General features: G+C 47.3%; 1 protein-coding gene across 1 annotated transcript; it reads right to left on the reverse strand.

Moving 5' to 3' along the window:
- Positions 1 to 710: 710 nt before the first annotated feature.
- On the reverse strand, positions 711 to 20,124 carry BORCS5 (BLOC-1 related complex subunit 5). The gene is made up of 4 exons (XM_056862693.1): positions 20,067 to 20,124; positions 16,289 to 16,432; positions 4,187 to 4,344; positions 711 to 1,015 (listed from the first exon to the last, which is right to left on the reverse strand). The coding sequence occupies exons 1-4, from the start codon at positions 20,122 to 20,124 to the stop codon at positions 785 to 787; spliced, it is 591 nt and encodes a 196-aa protein (XP_056718671.1). The 3' UTR covers positions 711 to 784.
- Between the last annotated feature and the right edge of the window lie 1,144 nt (positions 20,125 to 21,268).

The following is a 21,268-nucleotide window of genomic DNA, read 5'->3' on the forward strand; positions in this document are numbered from 1 at the left end:
GAGTAGCCATGAGGCCTAAATGGCCTGGCCAGTGTTTTTTGCAAACAGAGTGTATGCCCTGGAATGGCAGGCTGTCAAGCTTTCTGTCCTCAGGGAAAGCTTTCCACACTGATTTGTGGAAAGAACCATGAGGAATCCCTGCACGTTAGCTGCAGAATCCTTGTTGTGTTGGAGAACATTCTGGGGCACGGCTTCAATTTCTGCTGAGGGGTCACGTGGCTCATGAGGCCTCATAGTCAGGAGAATCCACCCTACAACGGAGCTAACAATCCCCAGCAGCCATCTGGCAGAGGCAAACTGGCAGAAAAGAAGCTCACGTGGGCAGCAATTTGACTTCCATTTCCAGTCCTGTCACCAAGAAACCTCATGATCTGTAGGAACACCGTTGGAAAACCACTGCCTTAGAACATGCCCCAGAATCCTTCGCAACTCAAAGGGCTTCTGTGGCACAAGCACAGGACTTCCTCAGCAGGCAAGCTCATGTGAAAAGAGTTCCTTGAAGGTTAAAAATAAAAAGTTTAAAATTGCTGTAGGAGAAGAAGAATGAGGACAGAGGCCTGAGCCTCGTAAACAATGTTCTGCCAGAATGTGGCAAGCAGAAGGACCCAGAAACAGTGAAAAATCTAATGCTCCACGTGGTGCTTTATTCCCAGTTTGAATTTACCATCCTCGCAAGCTAAGGACACCCTTCCGACCACAGTGCTTTGGTGAAGAAGCAATGCCTTGGCTGGCAAGTGCATGATGCTTCAAGCAGGCTCCATGAAAAGGTGGTAAAAGCAGAAGACTACAGCTTGAATTCCCGCTCGGGTTTCATGCTGAAGGGCTCCAGTCTTTCGCTCTCGGGCAGCAGGCTGTTCAGCCGCTCCATCAAGGGGACCGTCTGGTCAATGCCCATCTGGATGCGGCGGAGGATGGCCGACATCTCGTTGACCTTCTGGATCTGCTCCGCATACTTGGCGTACCTTTTCTGGCGCTCCTGCATTAAACTGTACAGCGTTTCTACCGAAAGATCCATCTGGTTGCAAAAACAAGTGGAAAGAGGGTTGGTTACGAAACAAAGAGACTTTTGCCGCAGACCACAGCAGCAATTCAGCAAGATGATTAACAGACCCACCAATTTCCCAGCCCTACCCTGGTGGGTTGGATCCATCTGTCTCTTTCACGCAATACAGCCCTTCTTATACAGCCCTTGTATATCTGCTCTGAGCCCGGCCTAGGCTGGGGAAGAAATTTAATAAAATAATAATGAATAATCGTGCCAGCATGATGTAGTGGTTAAGAGTTGTGGTTTGGAGCGGTGGAGTCTGATCTGGAGAACCGGGTTTGATTCCCCACTCCTCCACATGAGCAGTGGACGCTAATCTGGAGAACTGAATTTGTTTCCCCACTCTTCCACATGAAGCCAGCTGGGTGAGCTTGGGCTAGTCACACTCTCTCAGCCCCACCTACCTCACAGGGTGTCTGTTGTAGGGAGGGGAAGGGAAGGTGATTGTAAGCCGGTTTGAGTCTCCCTTAAGTGGTAGAGAAAATCAGCATATAAAAACCAACTCTTCTTCCGCACGCTTGATCACAGCCTTTCGTACACACGTGATCACAGCCTTTTGGTGATCAAAGGGGACCCCTCCTTGTTCTTTCTCCAGCAGAAAAGCTGGTTGGATCCAACCTTCCGCCTGCAACACTCTCACCTTTAACACCTCTGTAGCCTTGCCTCTCTTCCGTCCCTCTTCAAATTCTTCCTCAAAAACCAAATTTCCCATATGGCATTTAGTTGAGGCTCTTAATCTTGAAGAATGGGCTGCGGGAACCCTAAAATTAGTGCCTCCCACCAGCTAACTCCCAGTCAGAGAACATCTGTTATTGCTCCTCAGTGAATTTAGACTGTGGTTCTGCTCTTTTCACTTTTAATTGAACACTACACAGCTAAAACAGATCACAACCCTGACGGAGTAAAGGGGGCACGAACTAGCAGTTCACACAACTGAATTCTAAACACACACCTGGAAGGTTACCAAAAGGAGTAACTAGTCCATTGCTTTGCTTTTCTGAATTAATTGTTAACAAATTGTAATAACTATTAATCTTACGGCACCTCATGAAAACTGCAGAAACATGATTTATTGTCTCTAACCGCCTCTCTTTAAAAGTAAAACATATTTTTCAAAAAAGGGTTTCAGCTGTTTATAACAAAATAACTGCAGGCTACATTTCTGCTTCTGCTATTTAAAGCTGTGTCACTCATCGAACGATCATGAGCCTCCTTCGAAGTTGGCAGGAAAATCCCAACCCCTCTGGAATCACCCAACGCTGAAACGAATGACCCTCATCAAAGTTCAGCCAGCGAATCCCACAACTCTGCACATTCCATGGAGCAGAGCCCTCCGTCAAATTACTACGAGGCATTATTCTGTAGTGGAAGGCAACCGAGGTATGCTCAACCCTACTGCTACACCATTATATACCCTCTGTCAGATGTCCCAACCTGTTAAGGATGCTCTGCAACTAAAAACCAACATACAGGCCATCTGGAGCTCAACTTTGGCTGCTTCTGCTGCAGCAGCAGCAGAAGAAGAGTTGGTTTTTATATGCTGACTTTCTCCACTACTTAAAGAAGACTCAAACAGGCTTACCATCACCTTCCCACCCCTCCCCACAACAGGCACCCTGTGAAGTAGGTGGGGCTGAGATAATTCTAAGAGAACTGTGACTAACCCAAGGTCATCCAGCTGGCTTCATGTGTAGAAGTGGGGAAACAAATCCAGTTCACCAGAATAGCCTCCGCCGCTCATGTGGAGGAGTGGGGGATCAAACCCGGTTCTCCAGATCAGAGTCCACCGTTCCAAACCACCGCTCTTAACCACTACACCACGCTGGCCCTCAAAGAAGCCCTGAGGAGCACTTCACGGGCCAAGAGAAAAGCAAGACGGGCTTACATTGCTGGAATGGGGGCAACATGTTAACAACAACTAAAACACTTTCATTTTATGGATCAATGACCAGTGAGAGATGGGCAACTTGTGATCTTCCAGCACATGGAAAGGAAGGGAGAGTATCTTGTGTTGTTGCTGCTCATGCAAATGTAGTCCATCGGTGTAAGCAGTCTAGTTAGCACAAGGCAGTCCTAGTGAACTCAAAAGCGTGCACCGTTTTGTGTCATTTTGGCTGGTTCTAATTAAAGGTATTATTACATGGACTGAGCTTTACCATCTGGAAAGATGCTCGCTCGCGCTTCTCTCCCTATCCTTCCAGTACAAATTCCTCCCCCCAGAGGTAGACATTCTCCCTGCAGATGCTTCTCCTTTGGACAATCTGCCTAAATAGTCCTCAGCCCCCATGGAACTTGCACACATTCAAATTCAGGATTCAGCAGTGTGCAGTTGAAACCAAAAGCCTAAGTTCTGTCATGCAGAAGCTGAAACCCATCAACTTTCCCCTGGTCTTTCCTGTGGCTTCCTCCCTTTTCACACAAGTGATAAAATAAAATCCAGCAGAGCACACCATACCTCTGGGTGTGGAAACTATTTAAACCTAGCGCAGAAGTTTCCACGTTAAAAACATTCAACTTAATAAAGTTTGTAGGCTGGGGCTAGCCCTATGAGTTGCAGCATGTCAAGCAGACCACCAGCAAGTCAACCCTCGCACGAGAGGGAAGCAAACCGTATGCCAGGATTCTAAAAATGGATTTTCCCACCAAATAAGAGACAAGACTGCAGAATGGGAGGCCGTTGGACGGCTTCCAGGCTCTTGTATGCCTCATTAAACAGAGCAACACAAGAACTTGGGTGTTTTGAAAGGCTTTCTCCAAAGGAGTGCCTCAAGATGGTTCTACAGCCCTCCCTAATGGGCAGAACTGACTGAGCTTATGTCTACAAAATATTGCAGGTAATAAGCAGTAACTCCTTTCCTGCTGTCGTTCCCTCTCAGATGGAGATGGGTCAGTGAGCAGCTGAACCAGAGCTCCAGAGCCTGGAACAGCTCCTGATTCCATTCTAGGCTCAGTCTGAAGTGTTGCTAATCCCAAAACATATTCTGAGACATCTTCCACAGCCTTCCTGGCTTTTGATATTGAGACAATATCAGCCAGGAATGCTGTTGTGTGCTTTCCATCTAGGTGCCAAATCAGAAGGGCATTCTTAGGTCCCTCACCTGTAGCTTCACTTTCCACCCGCAACAACAGCCTCTCCCGTACCTCTTTGATTCGCTTGACTAAAGCATTCTGGTCAAAGGTCACTGCCTCTGCACACTGGTGAAGGTGCTCTTGGTACCGGAGGCAGAGCTGCAGAACTTGCTGAGAATCCAGCTTCTCCAGCTTAATGTTGGTTGGAGACGTCTGCCCACTGAGTAGACCTAGAAGAAAGTCAATAACAGCCATAAGCAACTGCAATGGCTCGTTGCAGAACACGCAAACTGGGAAGAAAGGCCAGGAACAAAACATTTATAACAATACAAGGATCTGTGTGTCCGTCCATTTGTGGCAGGCAGAAAATAAAGCCAGAGCCTCAACACTGGACACTGGCTTCAGGATGATAGAGGGGTTACAGTCCAAAAAGTGAAGGTAATCAGAACATCCCAGCCCAGATGATCTCCAGAATACACCCGTGGTATTTGCAATGGAAGCGAAGGGTCTCCATCTGTGGCATAACATTGCAAAATAAACCTAGACAACTAAAAATTGACCACCAGCTTCAGGATGACTATGGGAGCTGTAATGCCCCCAAAGAAGGGGATTTTCAGGTCTACAAGGTGGGCTCTCCTTTCAAAGTAGTGTTTGGCCTGTGGAACGTAGCGGTGCTCCGAACAGTGTCATGATTGCTCTGGAGCCCCCTTTGGTTTACTCAGGAGTTTGGAGCAATGCACACTCTATGGCAGCAAAGTGGTTCTGCTGCTTTGTCATCCTTGTTTCCACATAATGCCACACCCCAAAACCTTTTCAGGCGGCAAGTTTTTTAAAGCTAAATTGCAACTGCATGTGCCTCCAATTTGGATCAGGGCCATGTGGGAAGGGAGCCATGTCTATATGGCTTCTAATGAAACCACACTTCTCCTGCTGGCAGTAATTCTGGAACCAAAAAAAAACAATGAGGGTAATTGTAGCATAATGAGGGTAGTTTTAATAGGTAGAATCAAAGGGTAGTGGTAGAAGAAGAGTAGAAGGGTTGGTTTTTTATACCCTGCTTTTCTATATCGTAAGGAGTCTCAAAGTGGCTTTCAATCCCCTTCCCCCTCCTCCACAACAGACACTGTGTGAGGTCAGTGGGGCTGAGAGAGTTCGGAGAGAACTGTGACTAGCCCAGGGTCACCCAGCTGGCTTCATGTGGAGGAGTGGGGAATCAAACCCGGTTCTTCAGATTAGAGTCTGCCACTCTTAACCACTATACCACGCTGGCTAGAAGGATCAACGTACCTGTCCGTTCTGGTTGTGATCCAAACTGGGGCTTTTTGTTTGACTGCAATTTAGCCATTAAAAAAAAAAAAGAGAGAGATTTAGTCTGTTTTGATCCTCAGCGCCAGTTAATACTCTCCGATAGCAAGGCCACAGTCCACATGCCTCTTATCAGAAGACTCACCAGCTACGTTATGATCAAAAACAGACAGCGCCATTTCATGGAAGTCTGAGTCAATGTACAAAGCCACCACCACCCTCCTCTTTCAGGTGTTGCTGCAGAACAGTCGCGGAAGGGTTCAGTGGCCCATGATATGCCCCACAGAAGAAGAGCCGCACCTCTGCCCCAGGCGATATCAACAAGCTCTGATTGGCTGTGCGGCACTTCCTGGCGCATGACCCCCAAAGGGCTCATTCCTTTCTTTCCTTTTTTTCCCCCAAGCTCCCATGACCCACAGATCTTGAACAGTTAATGGGGAGTCCTCCCCACCCCACATTTCTTTAAGGAAAATACGGTGGAGAGATACTTGGCCACTGCCGGTGTTATGCTTGGATCTCCATCCACCAGCCAAAAGGGAAGTATTTTAATGCCTGTTACGGCGGCAGGTATGAGAGCCCCGTGGGGCAGAGTGGTAAGCTGCAGTACTGCAGTCCAAGCTCTGCTCATGACCTGAGTTCGATCCCAACGGAAGTCGGTTTCAGGTAGCCGGATCAAGGTTGACTCAGCCTCCCATCCTTCCGAGGTGGGTAAAATGAGTACCCAGCTTGCTGGGGGGAAAGGGAAGATGACTGGGGAAGGCACTGGCAAACCACCCCGAAAACAAAGTCTGCCTAGGAAACGTCGGGATGTGACGTCACCCCATGGGTCAGGAATGACCCGGTGCTTGCACAGGGGACCTTTACCTTAACCTTTATGAATGGTTTTAATGGCATTTACCATGTTAATAAATCTGAATCTGGGTAGGGTAAATTGCCATCTTCCATTTAACACTGCTGAAGGCAGACATCATTTAAGGATGATTATGGAGCACAGAGGGAGAAATGGTGGGCGGGAAAAGCTGTAAGCAGCCTCAGGGGGGGGGCATTTAGCTCAGCACCGCTACCTACACCCCCTTATGAACACATCCCTGATAATTAGAAACAAGGCCAGAGTAGTTCCACAATCTGGTAGCTGGAGTGGGGTTTTTAATTGTCTTATTGCAAATTATCTGACTTTAATTATAATGCGCACAGGCTTTGGCAGCGTGGTCTAAAGGGTGACAGATTATGTATAAAAATAAAATTACGAACATGCTACTCTACATGCACCATTCTGGCTGCTAGGAAGATTTGATTAAATGCTTACTTCCTACTTAAAACAAAAACGGGGAGGGGAGAACCCATTTAGCTATTTTATACTTTAATATAACCTTCCCCGAGACTTCCCAAGTAAGTTTCAATTTGGAATCATATTCTGGGAGGTAGAGACGACATGGGTGGCTGAATTAAAGAGAAAGGAAAGCCTGCAAGACAGATTTGCTAACCATCCTATTATAGCCCCCTTGAAGGTCCCCCCTCCCCAGTCCCCACACTTTCAGCCAGCCTAAAGCTGCTTCACTCACGCAAAACACTTCCGGACACTCCACTTCTAAAAAACAGAGTGAAGCAATGGAGACCTTTTAATTCTCAAACTGTGTGCAGCAAGAAGATTGCTGCTGGGTCAGGAGAAAAATTAAACAACATAAAGAGAGCCAGCATGGTGTAGTGGTTAAGAGCGGTGGTTTCAAGCGTGGAATCTGATCTGGAGAACCGGGTTTGATTCCCCACTCCTCCACATGAGCGGCGGAGGCTAATCTGGTGAACTGGATTTGTTTCCCCATTCCTCCACATGAAGCCAGCTGGGTGACCCTGGGCTAGTCACAGCTCTCTCAGCCCAACCTACCTCACAGGGTGACCTTGGGCTAGTCACAGCTCTCTTAGAGCTCTCTCAGACCCACCTACTTCACAGGGTGTCTTGTTGCAGGGAGGGGAAGGGGAGGCGGTTGTAAGCCGGTCTGATTCTTCCTTAAGTGGTAGAGAAAGTTGGCATATAAAAACCAGCTCTTCTTCGTCTTGTAAAGACTCTTTACGAGTCCCGAACCTGCTGCGCACAAGAGAGGATGCCAGCTCCACCTCTGCACGGCTCACTGGTCTGCTCTCCATCTGCTTCCCATCAGTGCATCTGTCCCATCGATACACTAGATGGGAAGCACAGCTGAGGGGCAGGCCCTTCTAACTGGGCAGCACACCAGGGAACTCCAACCAGGCAGGGAATGCCACAGTACAGAAATGGCTGCCGAAAAGGCCCTGGCATCCCCCTCGGTACCATGTTGCTGTTCATGTGCTATGTTCATGGGGACGGTGGGAGGGGCGGGGCTCAGGAGCCTTTGTTCAGCTCATGCAGGAAAAAAGTGGCCGAGAAGCAAGTTCAGGGACAGAAGAGACCCTTCCTCCGGGGCACTCTTGGAACTTGATGTGAATTCCCTGAGGGCTGGACTGACTAGGGATGCCCGCCTCCAGATGGGATCTGGGGACCCCCGGAATTACAGTTCCTCTCCAGACTACAGAGGACATTTCCCCTGGAGAAAATGAATGCTTGGACAGGGTGGCATTGTACCCCACTGCGATCCCTATACTCACATGAACACATGAAGCTGCCTTCTACTCAATCAGACCCTTGGTCCATCAAAGTTAGCATTGTCTACTCAAGACCTTCAGTGGCTCTCCAGGGTCTCAGGCAGAGGTCTTTCCCATCACCTACCTGCCTAGTCCCTTTACCTGGAGATGCTGGGGATTGAACCTCGGGCCTTCTGCATGCCAAGCAGATGCTCTACAAACTGAACCACAGCCCCTCTTCTGAGATCCTTCTGATTTGAAGGACCTTCTGATTAGCCTGAGGTCCTTCTGATTAGCCTTCACTGATTTGAGATCCTAATGCAATTTAGATGACTGTCTGCTGACGGTTACTGGTTATACACCCCAGGCTCCATCCCCAAATCTCCAGGAGGTTTCCAACCTGGAGCTGGCAACCCCCCACCCCCACCGACGGCTAGGGAGGACCTGGCACCCCTACACTTGGCCACCGGTTGCCTGTCCTTCAAATGAACCCTCAGACCCTTCTGCTGAAGCCTGTGGCGGTTTTGCAGGCTCCAACCAGAGCTGGGGCCAGGAGACACGCTGTATCCCTGGACGAGATCCGAAAAGAGCGATGCGACTTCAGAAACAGAATCCTGCGTAGCAGCTACCTTGCAACGAGGGAAGACCGCTGAACGCCTCCCTTCGCATTTGCCTTTTTATATCTTCAAAACTTGCAAACTGTGCAGGATCCCTAAAATTATGCTTACCGTACAACTGAAACTATTTCTTCCTCCTCCGTCCCCTTTTCTTTTCCTTCCCCCCTCCTTTTCATGTTGTGCTGTTTTGTGTGGAAAGAAACAGAGGCCCCTTCTTGCCAAGGCTGACCTCAGCTCATTCTTATTCGATGACATGCAGGCAAATTTCACTCTCACAAACATTTGCAGAGGTTGGAAGCCCCAAGGCTCCTGGCTGTCTTGGGCCGGGCGCGTTTTCTGACTGCTTTTTAGGAGTGGTTGGGCCTCGTTGGGTGATTGTACTTGAAGGAACAGTAACGGTCAGGAGACCCTTCTTTCCTAACCGAATTGAGTCTCTCCCTTCCTCTCACTTCATAGCAAGAGCTCACCTACACAGAATAGGTGATAGTGGTGCACACAGATAGTCAAAAATACCTGAGCAGGATTCATGCTAAGGTTAGAACTATTTAATAACCCTCTCCCTTAGGGTTGCCAGACTGCAGATACTAGCTGGAGATCTCCTGCTATTACAACTGATCTCCAGCCGATGGAGATCAGCTCACCTGGAGAAAATGGCCGCTGTGGCAACTGGACTCTATGGCATTGAAGTCCCTCCCCTCCCCACACCCCGCTCTCCTTATGCTCTGCCCCAAAAACCTCCTGCCGGTGGCGAAGAGGGACCTGGCTTCCAAAGGAGGTGGTAAACTCTCCTTCCCTGGAAGTTTTTAAGAAGAGGTTAGATGGCCATCTGTCAGAAATGCTGATTCTATGACCTTAAGCAGATGATGAGAGTAGGGCATCTTGGCCATCTTCTGGGCATGGAGTAGGGGTCAATAGGGGTGTGGAGGGGAGGTAGTTGTGGATTTCTTGCATTGTGCAGAGGGTGGACTAGATGACCCTGGTGGTCCCTTCCAACTCTGTGATTCTATTATTCTACCCTCCCTCCCCTGACAGCATTTTTCCAAACACATGAACAAAAACCATCCTTATTAGGTTTATTTATCTAGGTACTAAATGAAGTTATGCCCATGAGAGAAGAGCAAAGAATGACCACTGCTCATCTGCATATTTAAATATCTGCATTTACAATCTTACTATTTAACAATGAGGCAGAATGGAGGACAAAGGCCCACAGGCCAACCTAGTCCTTCTAACTGGAAATCCATCAAAAAGGAGAAAGGAACTCCATTTCCCCCCTTTCTCACTCCATTACAGATACATTCCCCTAAAACAACACCATCACAGCTATAAGGTCACAGGTAGCGCACCACCCCATCACACACTATTAACCCACAGGCTCGGTTTGCATTGTGGGGGTCAACCACGATATGCACCTGCTCCACTAGAGACCACAGTTTGGGGGCCCATGCAACAGAATGCCCCCCGCCCAGTTCCCTGCTACCGCTTGCTGGATTAAAGCAACTGACTTGCCCTTGCAAATGACGTTGTGTTCATTGTTCAGTATGTTTTTAAAAGTATCAAAAAAGGGAGTAAAATCTCCCAAGGATGCTCCGTTCAATTTGCAAGCAGAAACGCCGATAGAAAGCCAGCGCTAATTCTAGGGGAATCGTTTATTTGTGCTTATTTAGGGCACAAAGATGAGCACCCCACGAGGCAACCTCAGGAATTTAATTAGCTCCAGAGGAACATCAAGGGAAGATTAGCAGACCTTTTTGCCACCCCGAAAGGCCAGGAACACGACTGGCTTAACAGGAGTGGTGAAGATAGAAACATAACCTTCAGAGGAGAGAGACCAACCTCTGAAATGGCCCGTCCAATGCCCTTAGCCACAACGCAGGAATCAACATTTCGTCACATCACACACATACTCTTACACTACCATCCCGTACCAATTTTAAGCAGGTTGAACCCTGTCACTCTCTTCTACTAAGATTTTCTCCAGTGGAGAAGGGCTTCCTCTGATGGAGGAAGACTTGATAGAAGTATCCCATTCAGTAATATTATTATGGCTGCTCATGGGGTTTTCTCAGAAGGCACACTGAGGGTATGGATCTTCTTCTCCAGGGGGATCTGCTGTTGTCCCTCAAAGGCCGGAAACTGCTGTTCTGTTCTGAAAAGCATTTTGGTATTTGACGTGTATTCTCATTAGTGGTCCCATGCTAGCTTAGAGAACAAGTGTGTTGCTAATTAATCTTATCCTTTCAGGAACTGGGCTCCCAACCCCTATTTTGCAATATTAACTTCAGTAGTGAATGACCCTGAAACAAGGGCAGTCTTAGTCATTCGGGGTTCCTGCACCAAAGTCAAGGAGGGACACCCCAAAACCCCAATCCACTCCTATCAAGTGCCCAATTTTCTCAATGTATGTCCCTTCAGAAATGCACCATAGTTTGCGTTTTGACTGCCCCCTATTTTCCAACATTCAGCAAAGCAATACAGAAAACAGACTACCATTACTATAAAAAGAGCAAAATGAATACTATAATAGTAATGTAATGACTCTCTAGACTCATTTAACCTCTCAGTGTGAATGCATCGTACTGGGCTCCAAAAACAACATACTGTAGCTATAACTGGGGGGGGGGTGAATTTAATGAGGTGGAAGTATTTTGAAATGTTAGCTAGATTGATGATGTACGTCCATCGTTTTTGAAAAAAAGAATTATGAGCAACAAATACCGCAATCTAGATTAGTCACACGTGGGCATCATAAAAAAAAAATACGAGCACAAGTGGAATAGCTTGTTTGAAAAGGGAAAGTAAGCATCTGCAACTAGTTGCTGTTGGGATTTTTTTTTTTTTTTTTTGCTATCAGAGTTGGTGGAAATAGATGAAAACACTACCAGATTTCTCATTCTGCACGTAGGTGATGTAACTGATGGATTCTTCAGTGGGTCATATATAGGGTTGCCAGGTCCCTCTTCGCCACCGGCGGGAGGTTTTTGGGCTGGGGCGTGAGGAGGGCGTGGTTTGGGGAGGGGAGGGACTTCAGTGCCATAGAGTCCTGTTGCCAAAGAGGCCATTTTCTCCAGGTGAACTGATCTCTATCGGCTGGAGATAGAGTCTATAAAAGTGAACAAAACAAGGGAATAAAAAAAAGAATAACTCATAACTCATAAGTAACTATAGGGCAGGGGGAAAAAAGTTCTTGAACAACACAAAACTGGTTTAATGGGGAATAAATGTTAATTAGACTAATGTTTGATGGAGGTTAACCTTAAACTCAAGCAAATATGTATGCATAAATGTATTTAGATTGACTATGACCAGAAAAAGGGAATATATCTGTAACTCAATTAGGATGTTAGAAAAAGTGGGGGTATCTCTTCCCCCTTCTCTTTTTTATTTTTTTTGTTTTGTTTTTTGTCGTCTTCTTTTCTTTGTATTACCGTTCATATGTAAAATTAATAAAACTTGCTAAAAAAATTCACTGAATGGTTCTTTCTTCTCTTTGGCTTTTATGCCCAACTCCAAGCACAGCCTGCAGTTATAAAATGCCCAAACTTAGAGTACAACAGAAATAAAGCAAGGTAACAGCAACTATTAAAAAACAAAAAGGCAGTTTTTAAAAGGCAGTGGTGCTAAGCCCAGTATAAGGCCCACTCAAGCGGCTGTTCCTACCGAGACACCCAGAACTCCAAAAGCTGGCCTTTCTCCACAAATCTAACAAGCCACACTGACTTGGAAAGACTCCACTATGACTTCACACAGTCTGCCAAGTAACACAATGAGCCTATTTTCAAAGAGCTCCTAGTGTCTGCCTGAAATTAATTACGAAAAATAACTAGTCACCGATAAGAATGACAGATGCAAGCCACACAATTATCTGGGGAAGATATGAAAACTTCCCACAACTGAATATTCAGAAAACTAATAGCTTTTATTATTATTCTTGTTCTTCCTCCTTGATACTTTCCATCTTTATTTTGACACCTGCTAAGGGCAACTAAGCACCTCATGACGGAAGTCGGTTTCAGGTAGCCGGGCTCAAGGATGACTCGGCCTTCCATCCTTCCGAGGTCGGTAAAACGAGTACCCAGCTGGCTGGGGGTAAAGGGAAGATGACTGGGGAAGGCACTGGCAAACCCCCCCGTAAACACAGTCTGCCTAGTAAACGCCGGGATGTGACGTCACCCCATGGGTCAGGAATGACCCAGTTGCTTGCACAGGGGACCTTTACCTTTTACCTTTAAGGGCAACTAAATAAGGGTAGCACAACGACATCTGAAAGCAGCAGAACCAAGAACAGCCAACTTGGTACAAGGTTTACAGCGTTGGACTAGGAACTGGAGACCCAGGTTCGAAACCCCATTTTGCCACAGAAGCTCGCTGAGTGACCTTTGGCTAGTCACACACAGCCTAACCTACCTCACAGGAGTACAAAAGGCGGCCGGTGGGGGGGGGGAGACTGATGCACCCCACCTCTGAGTTCACTGGAGGAAGGGGAGGAGGAAAGCGTAGTCAATAAATGGTGAGTAGCAGTCGCAGCCTCCACTTCTGTAGGAGCAACCTCTCACCTCATGTCCAGCGCCAAAAGAGTTGAGCAGATCTACTCATGAGGTGCTTACACTGAGCAGACCTGCTGACCCCAACAAATGGCTACAGCAGGCCTACTAGTTCCAGAGGTGTTCTGTGCAAGCAGGAGATCAACGTCTTCCCCAATAAGCAGTCCCAGTGATGGCAGAACATCAAGCCACCCTAAGTTGCCCTAAGAAGAAGAGTTGGATTTTATACCCCATGGTTCTGTTTCAACGCGGGCAGCCAGTTACAGAAGGTGGGCCTGAGGACCTGTGACATTTCCCCTATGGAATCCCTCAAGATTGCATCTTGTCCCCGATCTGGTTTTAACACCTATAAGCAATCCACTAGAAGAGATCGTCTGGGGATTTGGAGTGAGGCGGCACCATTATGTGGATGGTACCCAGCTCTCCATCCTTTAAACCAGTGGTTCTCAACCTTTTTTCGACCGTGGCCCCCTTCCGACCTTGTTTCCTTCCTGTGACCCCCTTGTCCTACCGGTAGAAAGGTAAGCTATTTAAATGTTTGGTTTGCAAATTGCCAAGGAACAAAGAAGCATCAACAGCCACACAAAACGCACACATGCAGTTCTTATTGGGAAACTGAAATTTACAAAAAATACCCCACAAAAAGGGAATCCAACACGCTAATAAACAACAATGTTCACATACAAGGGAGAACAAAGCCTCTACCCCCGTTGCACAAGATTACAGCGATACAAAAATCCACAGTTGCAAACGATGCATAGAAGTGCAATGAAGAAAGTCGTGTGTTAGGTTTTCAGTCCACTGAAGGTACAAATCGTATTTCTTTTCTGTTTTCTTTTCTCGGTCACTTCTCTGTTTTCTTCACTTCTCCCTTCCCTCTGTGGCCCCCTAGTCTCGTGCCGTGGCCCCCCATTTACGCAATTTTCACCTGGGGTCCCACTGGAATATCCTGCCTTCCCCCTGGTTGAGAACCACTGCTTTCAACCACTAAGCCAGGTGGGTCCGTGGAAGTCCTGAACCTGGAGAAGGCAGTGGGATGCATGACAGCCAATAAACTGGAGCTCAGGCCAGACAAGACTCAAGCACTGAGGAGTCAGCCTGTCCAGGAGGGGGTTACACGCCCTCTGAAGGAACAGGTTCATAGCTTGGGGCTGGCCCCTACCTTGAACTCCCACCATCACCTGCGTCACGAACAGCTAGCAAAATTGTTCTTTAATTCACCAAGGCAACAGTCAGCAGCACCACCTGGCGGACACTGTATTAGTCTCTTTTTTTGCTGTCAAGTCACAGCTGACTCCTCCTCCTCCTGATGTCTCTTAAATTAAAATAAACCCAAAATTAACTACTGGAACCATCTCTGATGTCTCTGCTGCTAAAAGAACTTCATAATACCTCCTGGGATTGTCTAATTCTGTCTAAAATAAGATCATCTGGAGTCTCTGTGGAAGACCTGGCTTTAACTACTGAGGCCCATATTTTTAAAATTGTTAAACAGCGTTTCTTGGATATGGAGCGTCAGACGTTACTCCCCACTCAACCCTTGGTCTGCTCCCCAGCAATGTTGGGTCTCAAGAATTTAACCAACAATATTCCCCATTATTTTCACACTCTGGACATCCCACCCCTCCGCAGAGCCTTCTCTCTCGCTAGGGTTAATGCCTTTCCTTCAACGATGCTATATGGAAGGTATCAACAAATACCGATCCAGGAAAGGACTTGTCCCTGTGATACCTATTCCCTGGACTCAATTGATCCTATTCTGTTGGTCTGCCCTCTATATGAAACACCCCGTGGGAAATGGTTAAAAAATTGGCTTCTTTCCAAATATCACCTATCTACCCAAGCAAAATGTCAATTTTTATTAAATGACTCCGATCCGGAGGTTACTGCAGATGTTGCCAATTTTCTAGTGGATGTGATAAAAGTTCAAAAAGCCCAAAGTTTGTAATTTCTACTTTTGGAATTTACTGGCCTATGTTTGTATCTTAATGACTGCATATTTTATGTACCTTCTGTAACAATTGTAATTTTACTTATGCCATTAAAGGTTTTTCATTCATTCATTCAACTACTGGAACCATGATAGCTGGATCACAACCACACAGCAGAAATTGTAGCTTATTAGCTATAGGCAACAGCTGACTTCTGGCGACCCCATAGGATTTTCAAGGCAAGAGACGTTCGGAGGTGGTTTGCCATTGCCGGCCCCTGAGTCACAACCCTGGTATTCCTTGGAGGTCTCCCATACAAATACTAGCCAGGGTCAGGGCTGAGTGTGACTGGCCCAAGGTCACCCAGCAAGCTTCCATGGAGCAAGTGGGGATTTGAACCTCGGTTACCCAGTTCTGAGTCCAACACCTTAACCACTACACAACACTGGAGCTCTAGTATTTGTCTACATGTGGAACATTTTCCAAATAGCTACCCTAGAGCTAGCAAGCCCCTTACAAGACCCTGGTTTTTTTCCCCAGGACCTGGAGCACCACCACAGGCCCTCCCAAAGTAATGTACTTACATTGCAGGGCTGAATAGTTGTGAGGGGCAGCAATCATCAACATGGGAATTTTGCCACCCTCCTGTAGATTTATTGTGGCCATTCAGATAACATAAGAATGGGCACTTTTAAAGAGAAGTCTAAATGCACCGCCAACAGGAACAAATGTCAAAAGGGTAGTTGGTCACAGCAAAACCTAAAAAGGAGCCTTGAGACACTTTAAAAACACTTTTAACACACATACACACATTAAGTTGGCAGATATTTTAGGATTTTATACCCTTAAGCCTTTATCATTCATCAAGTTACACCTAAGCTAGCAGGGAGAACAATTTCGCTCAGCAAAACGTAACAGCAGGGCTCACAATAAAGTTAAAGTGATGAAAAAATGGCTGCTGAACATTACGTGAGCAAACGACGTCACCAGCATCGCAAGTCAAGATGCCAGATAATTATCCTTTCCCTCTGGTTGTCTGGACTACTATCCAAAGAATGGAAAGACAGAGATTGGAGAGAAGGAAAGCGCGAGCGTCAAGAACCAGAAGTGTTTTGGAAAGGTAGCAGGGGAGCATATCTGGTTATATACTCAGGATTCAGGCAAAAACGAGCAGCATCCTACCTTTCAGGAGGGGTTGGAAAGTTGGGATTTCCTGCAGCTTGATGACTTCAGGGTCGTTGCTGACGTTGCGCGACGACTGAGTCCCTTGTGCCACCACAACAATATCATCCATTTTGGCTCGTTGTTTGGCTGGTGAAGGAGACGCTGGGAAAGATATATCCAGACCGATACATAAAGGAAGCACCAGAAGTATAGCTACAGTTTGCCTGTAAGATGAAGATGTTTCGCAAGGCCTAAGGTTGAGGGCAGTGACGTTTTTATAGCAGCTAGCCTCCCTTCTCTTCCTGTTCCCTCTTTCCACCCTATTTCCCTTTTCCTTCCCTCTCTCTGCTACACTGTATTAGAAAAGATGGATAGAATCTGTGCTTCCCTTCTTGTCTTATAGGTCTTCCGCCGTTACCCCCCAGGACCAATTTCACCCTGTTAAAGAATGGTTCCCCCTATTTTTAACTTGGCATAATGAGGGAATCATCGTTAGAGTGCCATTTTACCTAATTTAAATTTTAAAGGTTTTTTTAAAATAGTAGAATATATGTTTTATGGTTTGTTTCTTAATTTTTTGGATTATTGTACATTATGTTTGTTGTTAGCCACCCTGAGCCTGGGGAAGGGTGCTGGGAAAGGGTGGGGTAGAAACCTAAATAAATAAATAAAATATGTCCCCTGGGATAGGGTGGGGTAGAAACCTAAATAAATAAATAAATAAATACATTATTGCCCCAAAGAAACAAAACATGCCATTCAATCAAGCATTGCCTTAAAAAAAAAACACCTAATCTGATAGAAGAATTAACCATGTGGGCTAGAAACACATTTAAAAATTTTAATTCCTTATTTTTGGTTTTGTACCCAACTCTGGAAAGTCTTCCTTTTGGTACCCAGGGCCAGCTTACGCACACATAAAGATACGTTCAGAGGGCAGCCATGTTAGTTTGCAGTAGAACAGTTCGATTTGAGTCAAGTAGCATCTCAGAGACCCAACAAGATTTTTTAAAAAGCTTATATCCTGCAAATCTTCTTGATCCCTAATATGCTACTGGACTTGAATCTAACTATTCTACATGCATAAAGGGATCCCTCAATGACCCACAGCTAACTATGTGAATGAAGAAGAAGAGTTGGTTTCTATACCCCACTCTTCTCTGCCTTTAAGGAGTCTCAAAGCAGTTTACAATCACCTTCCCTTCTTCTCCCCCAACAGACACCTTGTGAGGTAGGTGGGGCTCAGAGTGTTCGGAGAGAACGGTGTCTTGCCCAATTCCACCCAGATGGCTTCATGTGGAGGAGCGGGGAAACAAACCCGGTTCTCCAGATTAGAGTCCGCCGCTCTTAATCACTACACCATGCTGGCTACCAGGAGCCCCAAGTCCTGCTAAACACGCATGACCCCTTTTGCCTTCCTTGATCCCGCCGGCCCTTCGACAAATTACAAGAGCTTTAAAATGCCAAGGGCTGTCAGGATGCTCAGGAAGATGCATGCTTATTGCAACATGGGCATAGGTAACCTGTCGATCACAACTGACTGCTGGGGCAGTGGCTGATCTGAAGCCATCCAAGACCCGTCCACCCTTGGCATCGGTGGCAATCACCTCCAGCACTCCAAGTGCTAACTGGTGCCTTTCGACAGGTACTCTAAGGGCAAAAACGCATGGTCGCTTTATCCTCCTTTAATCCCTGATTCAGCCAAGATTCAGCCAGGATCGAATGCATGCGTTTCACCTAATGTGCATTCGATCCTGGCTAAAACAGGGATTAAAGGAGAATAAAGCAACCATGCGTTTTCGCCCTAAGTCTGGGGCTCCAAAACGGCCGCTACATTAGATGAGGGGCTGCACCAGTGGTGACCTTTTTCAAATCCTTTCAGATTCTTAGGCAGCAGCAAACCCCCCCCCCCCATATCACAACTGGACACCCCCATTAAATATAGAGACATTTCCTCAGAAAACAAAGCAGCATTTTGCTCTTCAAATGCCTGATCCCATAACAGCCCCACTGGATTGTCACATTCCATCCAGTTGCCTGGAAATGTCTGCTGGGGAGTCTGCAACTGGTCTACACCCCCCCCCCCCAAAATAACTGTGAGAAGTATGAGGCCCTTGAACAATACATGAAAATAGGAACTGCGCTGGTTTCACTCCTTCAGGAGGCCGGGCTCAGCACTTTTAACATCAAGGTCTTAGGACCTTGCAAGAGGCTGCCTCTGTGTCTAAAGGGAACTGGGTTTTAGAATGGCCTTGGCCAGAGGCTCTGTGTGCTTCTGCATCTGCTACATTTTCAAAGCCTGATCTGGAGTAACTCAGCTGGGAGTTTCTACTGGTACGGGGTGTGTGTCACCCAGGGTACAGCACGTAACCGTAACTGGCTTTATGGCCCCTACTTTACCATTCTGCACATTGTTCTGGCTAGCACACTCTCCCCCCCTTTTTTTTCCAGTTGGTTTGCAAAATCCAGCCATTCATAAGAACATAAGGAAGGCCCTGATAGATCAGACCAAGGCCCATCAAGTCCAGCACTCTGTTCACACAGCGGCCAAGCAGGTGCCTCTAGGAAGCCCACAAACAAGACGAGTGCAGCAGCACCATCCTGCCCATGTTCCACGGCACCTAATACAATAGGCATGCTCCTCTGATCCATTATTTGGGTAGCTTGCCACAATAATCTCCCAGTTCTGATCCGAGGCAATAAGCTTGTGTCCGGGCCAGGGCTGGATTTAGGTTTGATGAGGCCCTAAGCTATTGAAGGTAATGGGTATATGTCCAGGTGTCCTTTGTCAACAACAAATTGTCGCTGATTTTTGTGCTGAATATATGCTATATGGTAATTTATGGACCTAATAGGTATCTAAAGCCATTTGCACATAACAAAAGATGTATTTTATCAAAGTAATTGTTGAACTGAAATATAATTACTTACATCATAGGAGCCTACACAACACAAAACACTGTTGCTGCATGTAAGTTTTATTTTATTTGTTTTTTATCTTATATTTTGGAAATGTACACCATCACCTACTTGCCTAGTCCCTTTAACTGGAGATGCCGGGGACTGAACCTGGGACCTTCTGCATGCCAAGCAGATGTCTAACACTGAGCCACGGCCCCTCTCCATGGCTCCTCCTCTAACACTGAGCCACGGCCCCTCTCCATGGCTCCTCCAGGGTCTCAGGCAGAGGCCTTTCACATCACCTACTTGCCTGGTCCCTTGAACTGGAGATGCCGGGGATTGAACCGGGGACCTTCTGCATGCCAAGCAGATGCTCTGCCACAGAGCCACATCCCCTCCCCTTATGAAGCTGCCTTATACTGAACCTGACCCTTGGTCCATCAAAGTCAGTATTGTCTACTCAGACCGGCAGTGGTTCTCCAGGGTCTTTCCCATCACCTACTTGCCTGGTCCCTTGAACTGGAGATGCTGGGGATTGAACCTGGGACCTTCTGCATGCCAAGCAGAGGCTCTACCACTGAGCCACGGCCCCTGCCCTTATGAAGCTGCCTTATACCGAACCTGACCCTTGGTCCATCAAAGTCAGTCTTGTCTACTCAGACCGGCAGCGGCTCTCCAGGGTCTCAGGCAGGGGTCTTTCCCATCACCTACTTGCCTGCTGCCTTGAACCGGAGATGCCGGGGATTGAACCGGGGACCTTCTGCACGCCAAGCAGAGGCTCTACCACTGACCCACGGACTCCCCCCGCCAACAGCTAGCTTTCTGCCTGCAGGGAGCTCATGCACCAATCCCGGGAGCGAGAGCCTCCCCTCGCCCCCCGCCCCAGGGCCCCTACCCGACACGCTGGGCTCGTGGGGCCGTCCGTCCGCGTCGGCGCTCTGCTCCGCGCCCATGGCGAGAGGAGGGGGCTGGCCGCCAAGCCTGGGGGGCGCGGGGGGGGGGGGCGGCGGCGGCGGAGGGAGCCCGCCTCCTTGCCCGGGGCTTGCCAAGCCCGGCGCTGCGCTCGCGCCGCCTTCCGCCTTCCCAGCAGCCGCTTTCGGTTCCCGGGTCCGCCCCGCCGTCAAGGCGCCTGCTCGCCCCGCGGCAGCAGAGAGTCGCCGCGCCGGGGCTGCTGCCTCCTCCTGGCCGCGGGGCGGTGGGTGCGGCCGGCTTCTTCGCAGGAAGGGGGGCCTCTCGCCTGCAGTAGGCACGGGCCCGGCGATTGCACCCGCACCCCCCCCCCCCACTCCAGGCTGCAAGGCCGTGCGCGCTTACTCGGGAGGAAGACTTTAGAGCCAACCTTGGGTGACCGCACTGAAGCCTGTTACCGCACTTTTGCATTCCCAGCGATGTATTAAGAGTTTTGAAAACGTTGTAAAAAAATACTGTTCGCGCTTTCTGTTTTATTCCCAGCGATGTATTACGCGTTTTGAAAACGTTGTAAAAAATACTGTTCGCGCTTTCTGTTTTATTCCCAGCGACGTATTAAGAGTTTTGAAAATGTTGTAAAAAATACTGTTCGCGCTTTCTGTGTATTCCCAGCGATGTATTAAGAGTTTTGAAAACGTTGTAAAAAAATACTGTTCGCGCTTTCTGTTTTATTCCCAGCGACGTATTAAGAGTTTTGAAAACGTTGTAAAAAATACTGTTCGCGCTTTCTGTTTTATTCCCAGCGATGTATTAAGCGTTTTGAAAACGTTGTAAAAAATACTGTTCGCGCTTTCTGTTTTATTCCCAGCGATGTATTAAGAGTTTTGAAAACGTTGTAAAAAATACTGTTCGCACTTTCTGTGTATTCCCAGCGATGTATTAAGAGTTTTGAAAACGTTGTAAAAAATACTGTTCGCGCTTTCTGTGTATTCCCAGCGACGTACTAAGAGTTTTGAAAACGTTGTAAAAAAATACCATTTGCACTTTCTGTGCATTCCCACCGACGTATTTTGAAAACGTTATTAAAAAATACTGTTAGCGCTTTCTGTGCATTCCCACCGACGTATTAAGAGTTTTGAAAGCGTTATAAAAAAATACCATTTGCACTTTCTGTGCATTCCCACCGAC

The sequence above is a fragment of the Euleptes europaea genome, chromosome 17 (assembly GCF_029931775.1).
Source record: "Euleptes europaea isolate rEulEur1 chromosome 17, rEulEur1.hap1, whole genome shotgun sequence".
Lineage (NCBI taxonomy): Eukaryota > Metazoa > Chordata > Lepidosauria > Squamata > Sphaerodactylidae > Euleptes > Euleptes europaea.

Coding starts and splice junctions, on each gene's coding strand:
- BORCS5 (XM_056862693.1), bottom strand. CDS start 20,124: ATGGGCGCGGAGCAGAGCGCCGACGCGGACGGACGGCCCCACGAGCCC. Junction 16,433..20,066: donor CCACGAGCCCAGCGTGTCGG/GTAGGGGCCCTG, acceptor TATCTTTCCCAG/CGTCTCCTTCACCAGCCAAA. Junction 1,016..4,186: donor TAGTCAAGCGAATCAAAGAG/GTACGGGAGAGG, acceptor TTTTGCAACCAG/ATGGATCTTTCGGTAGAAAC.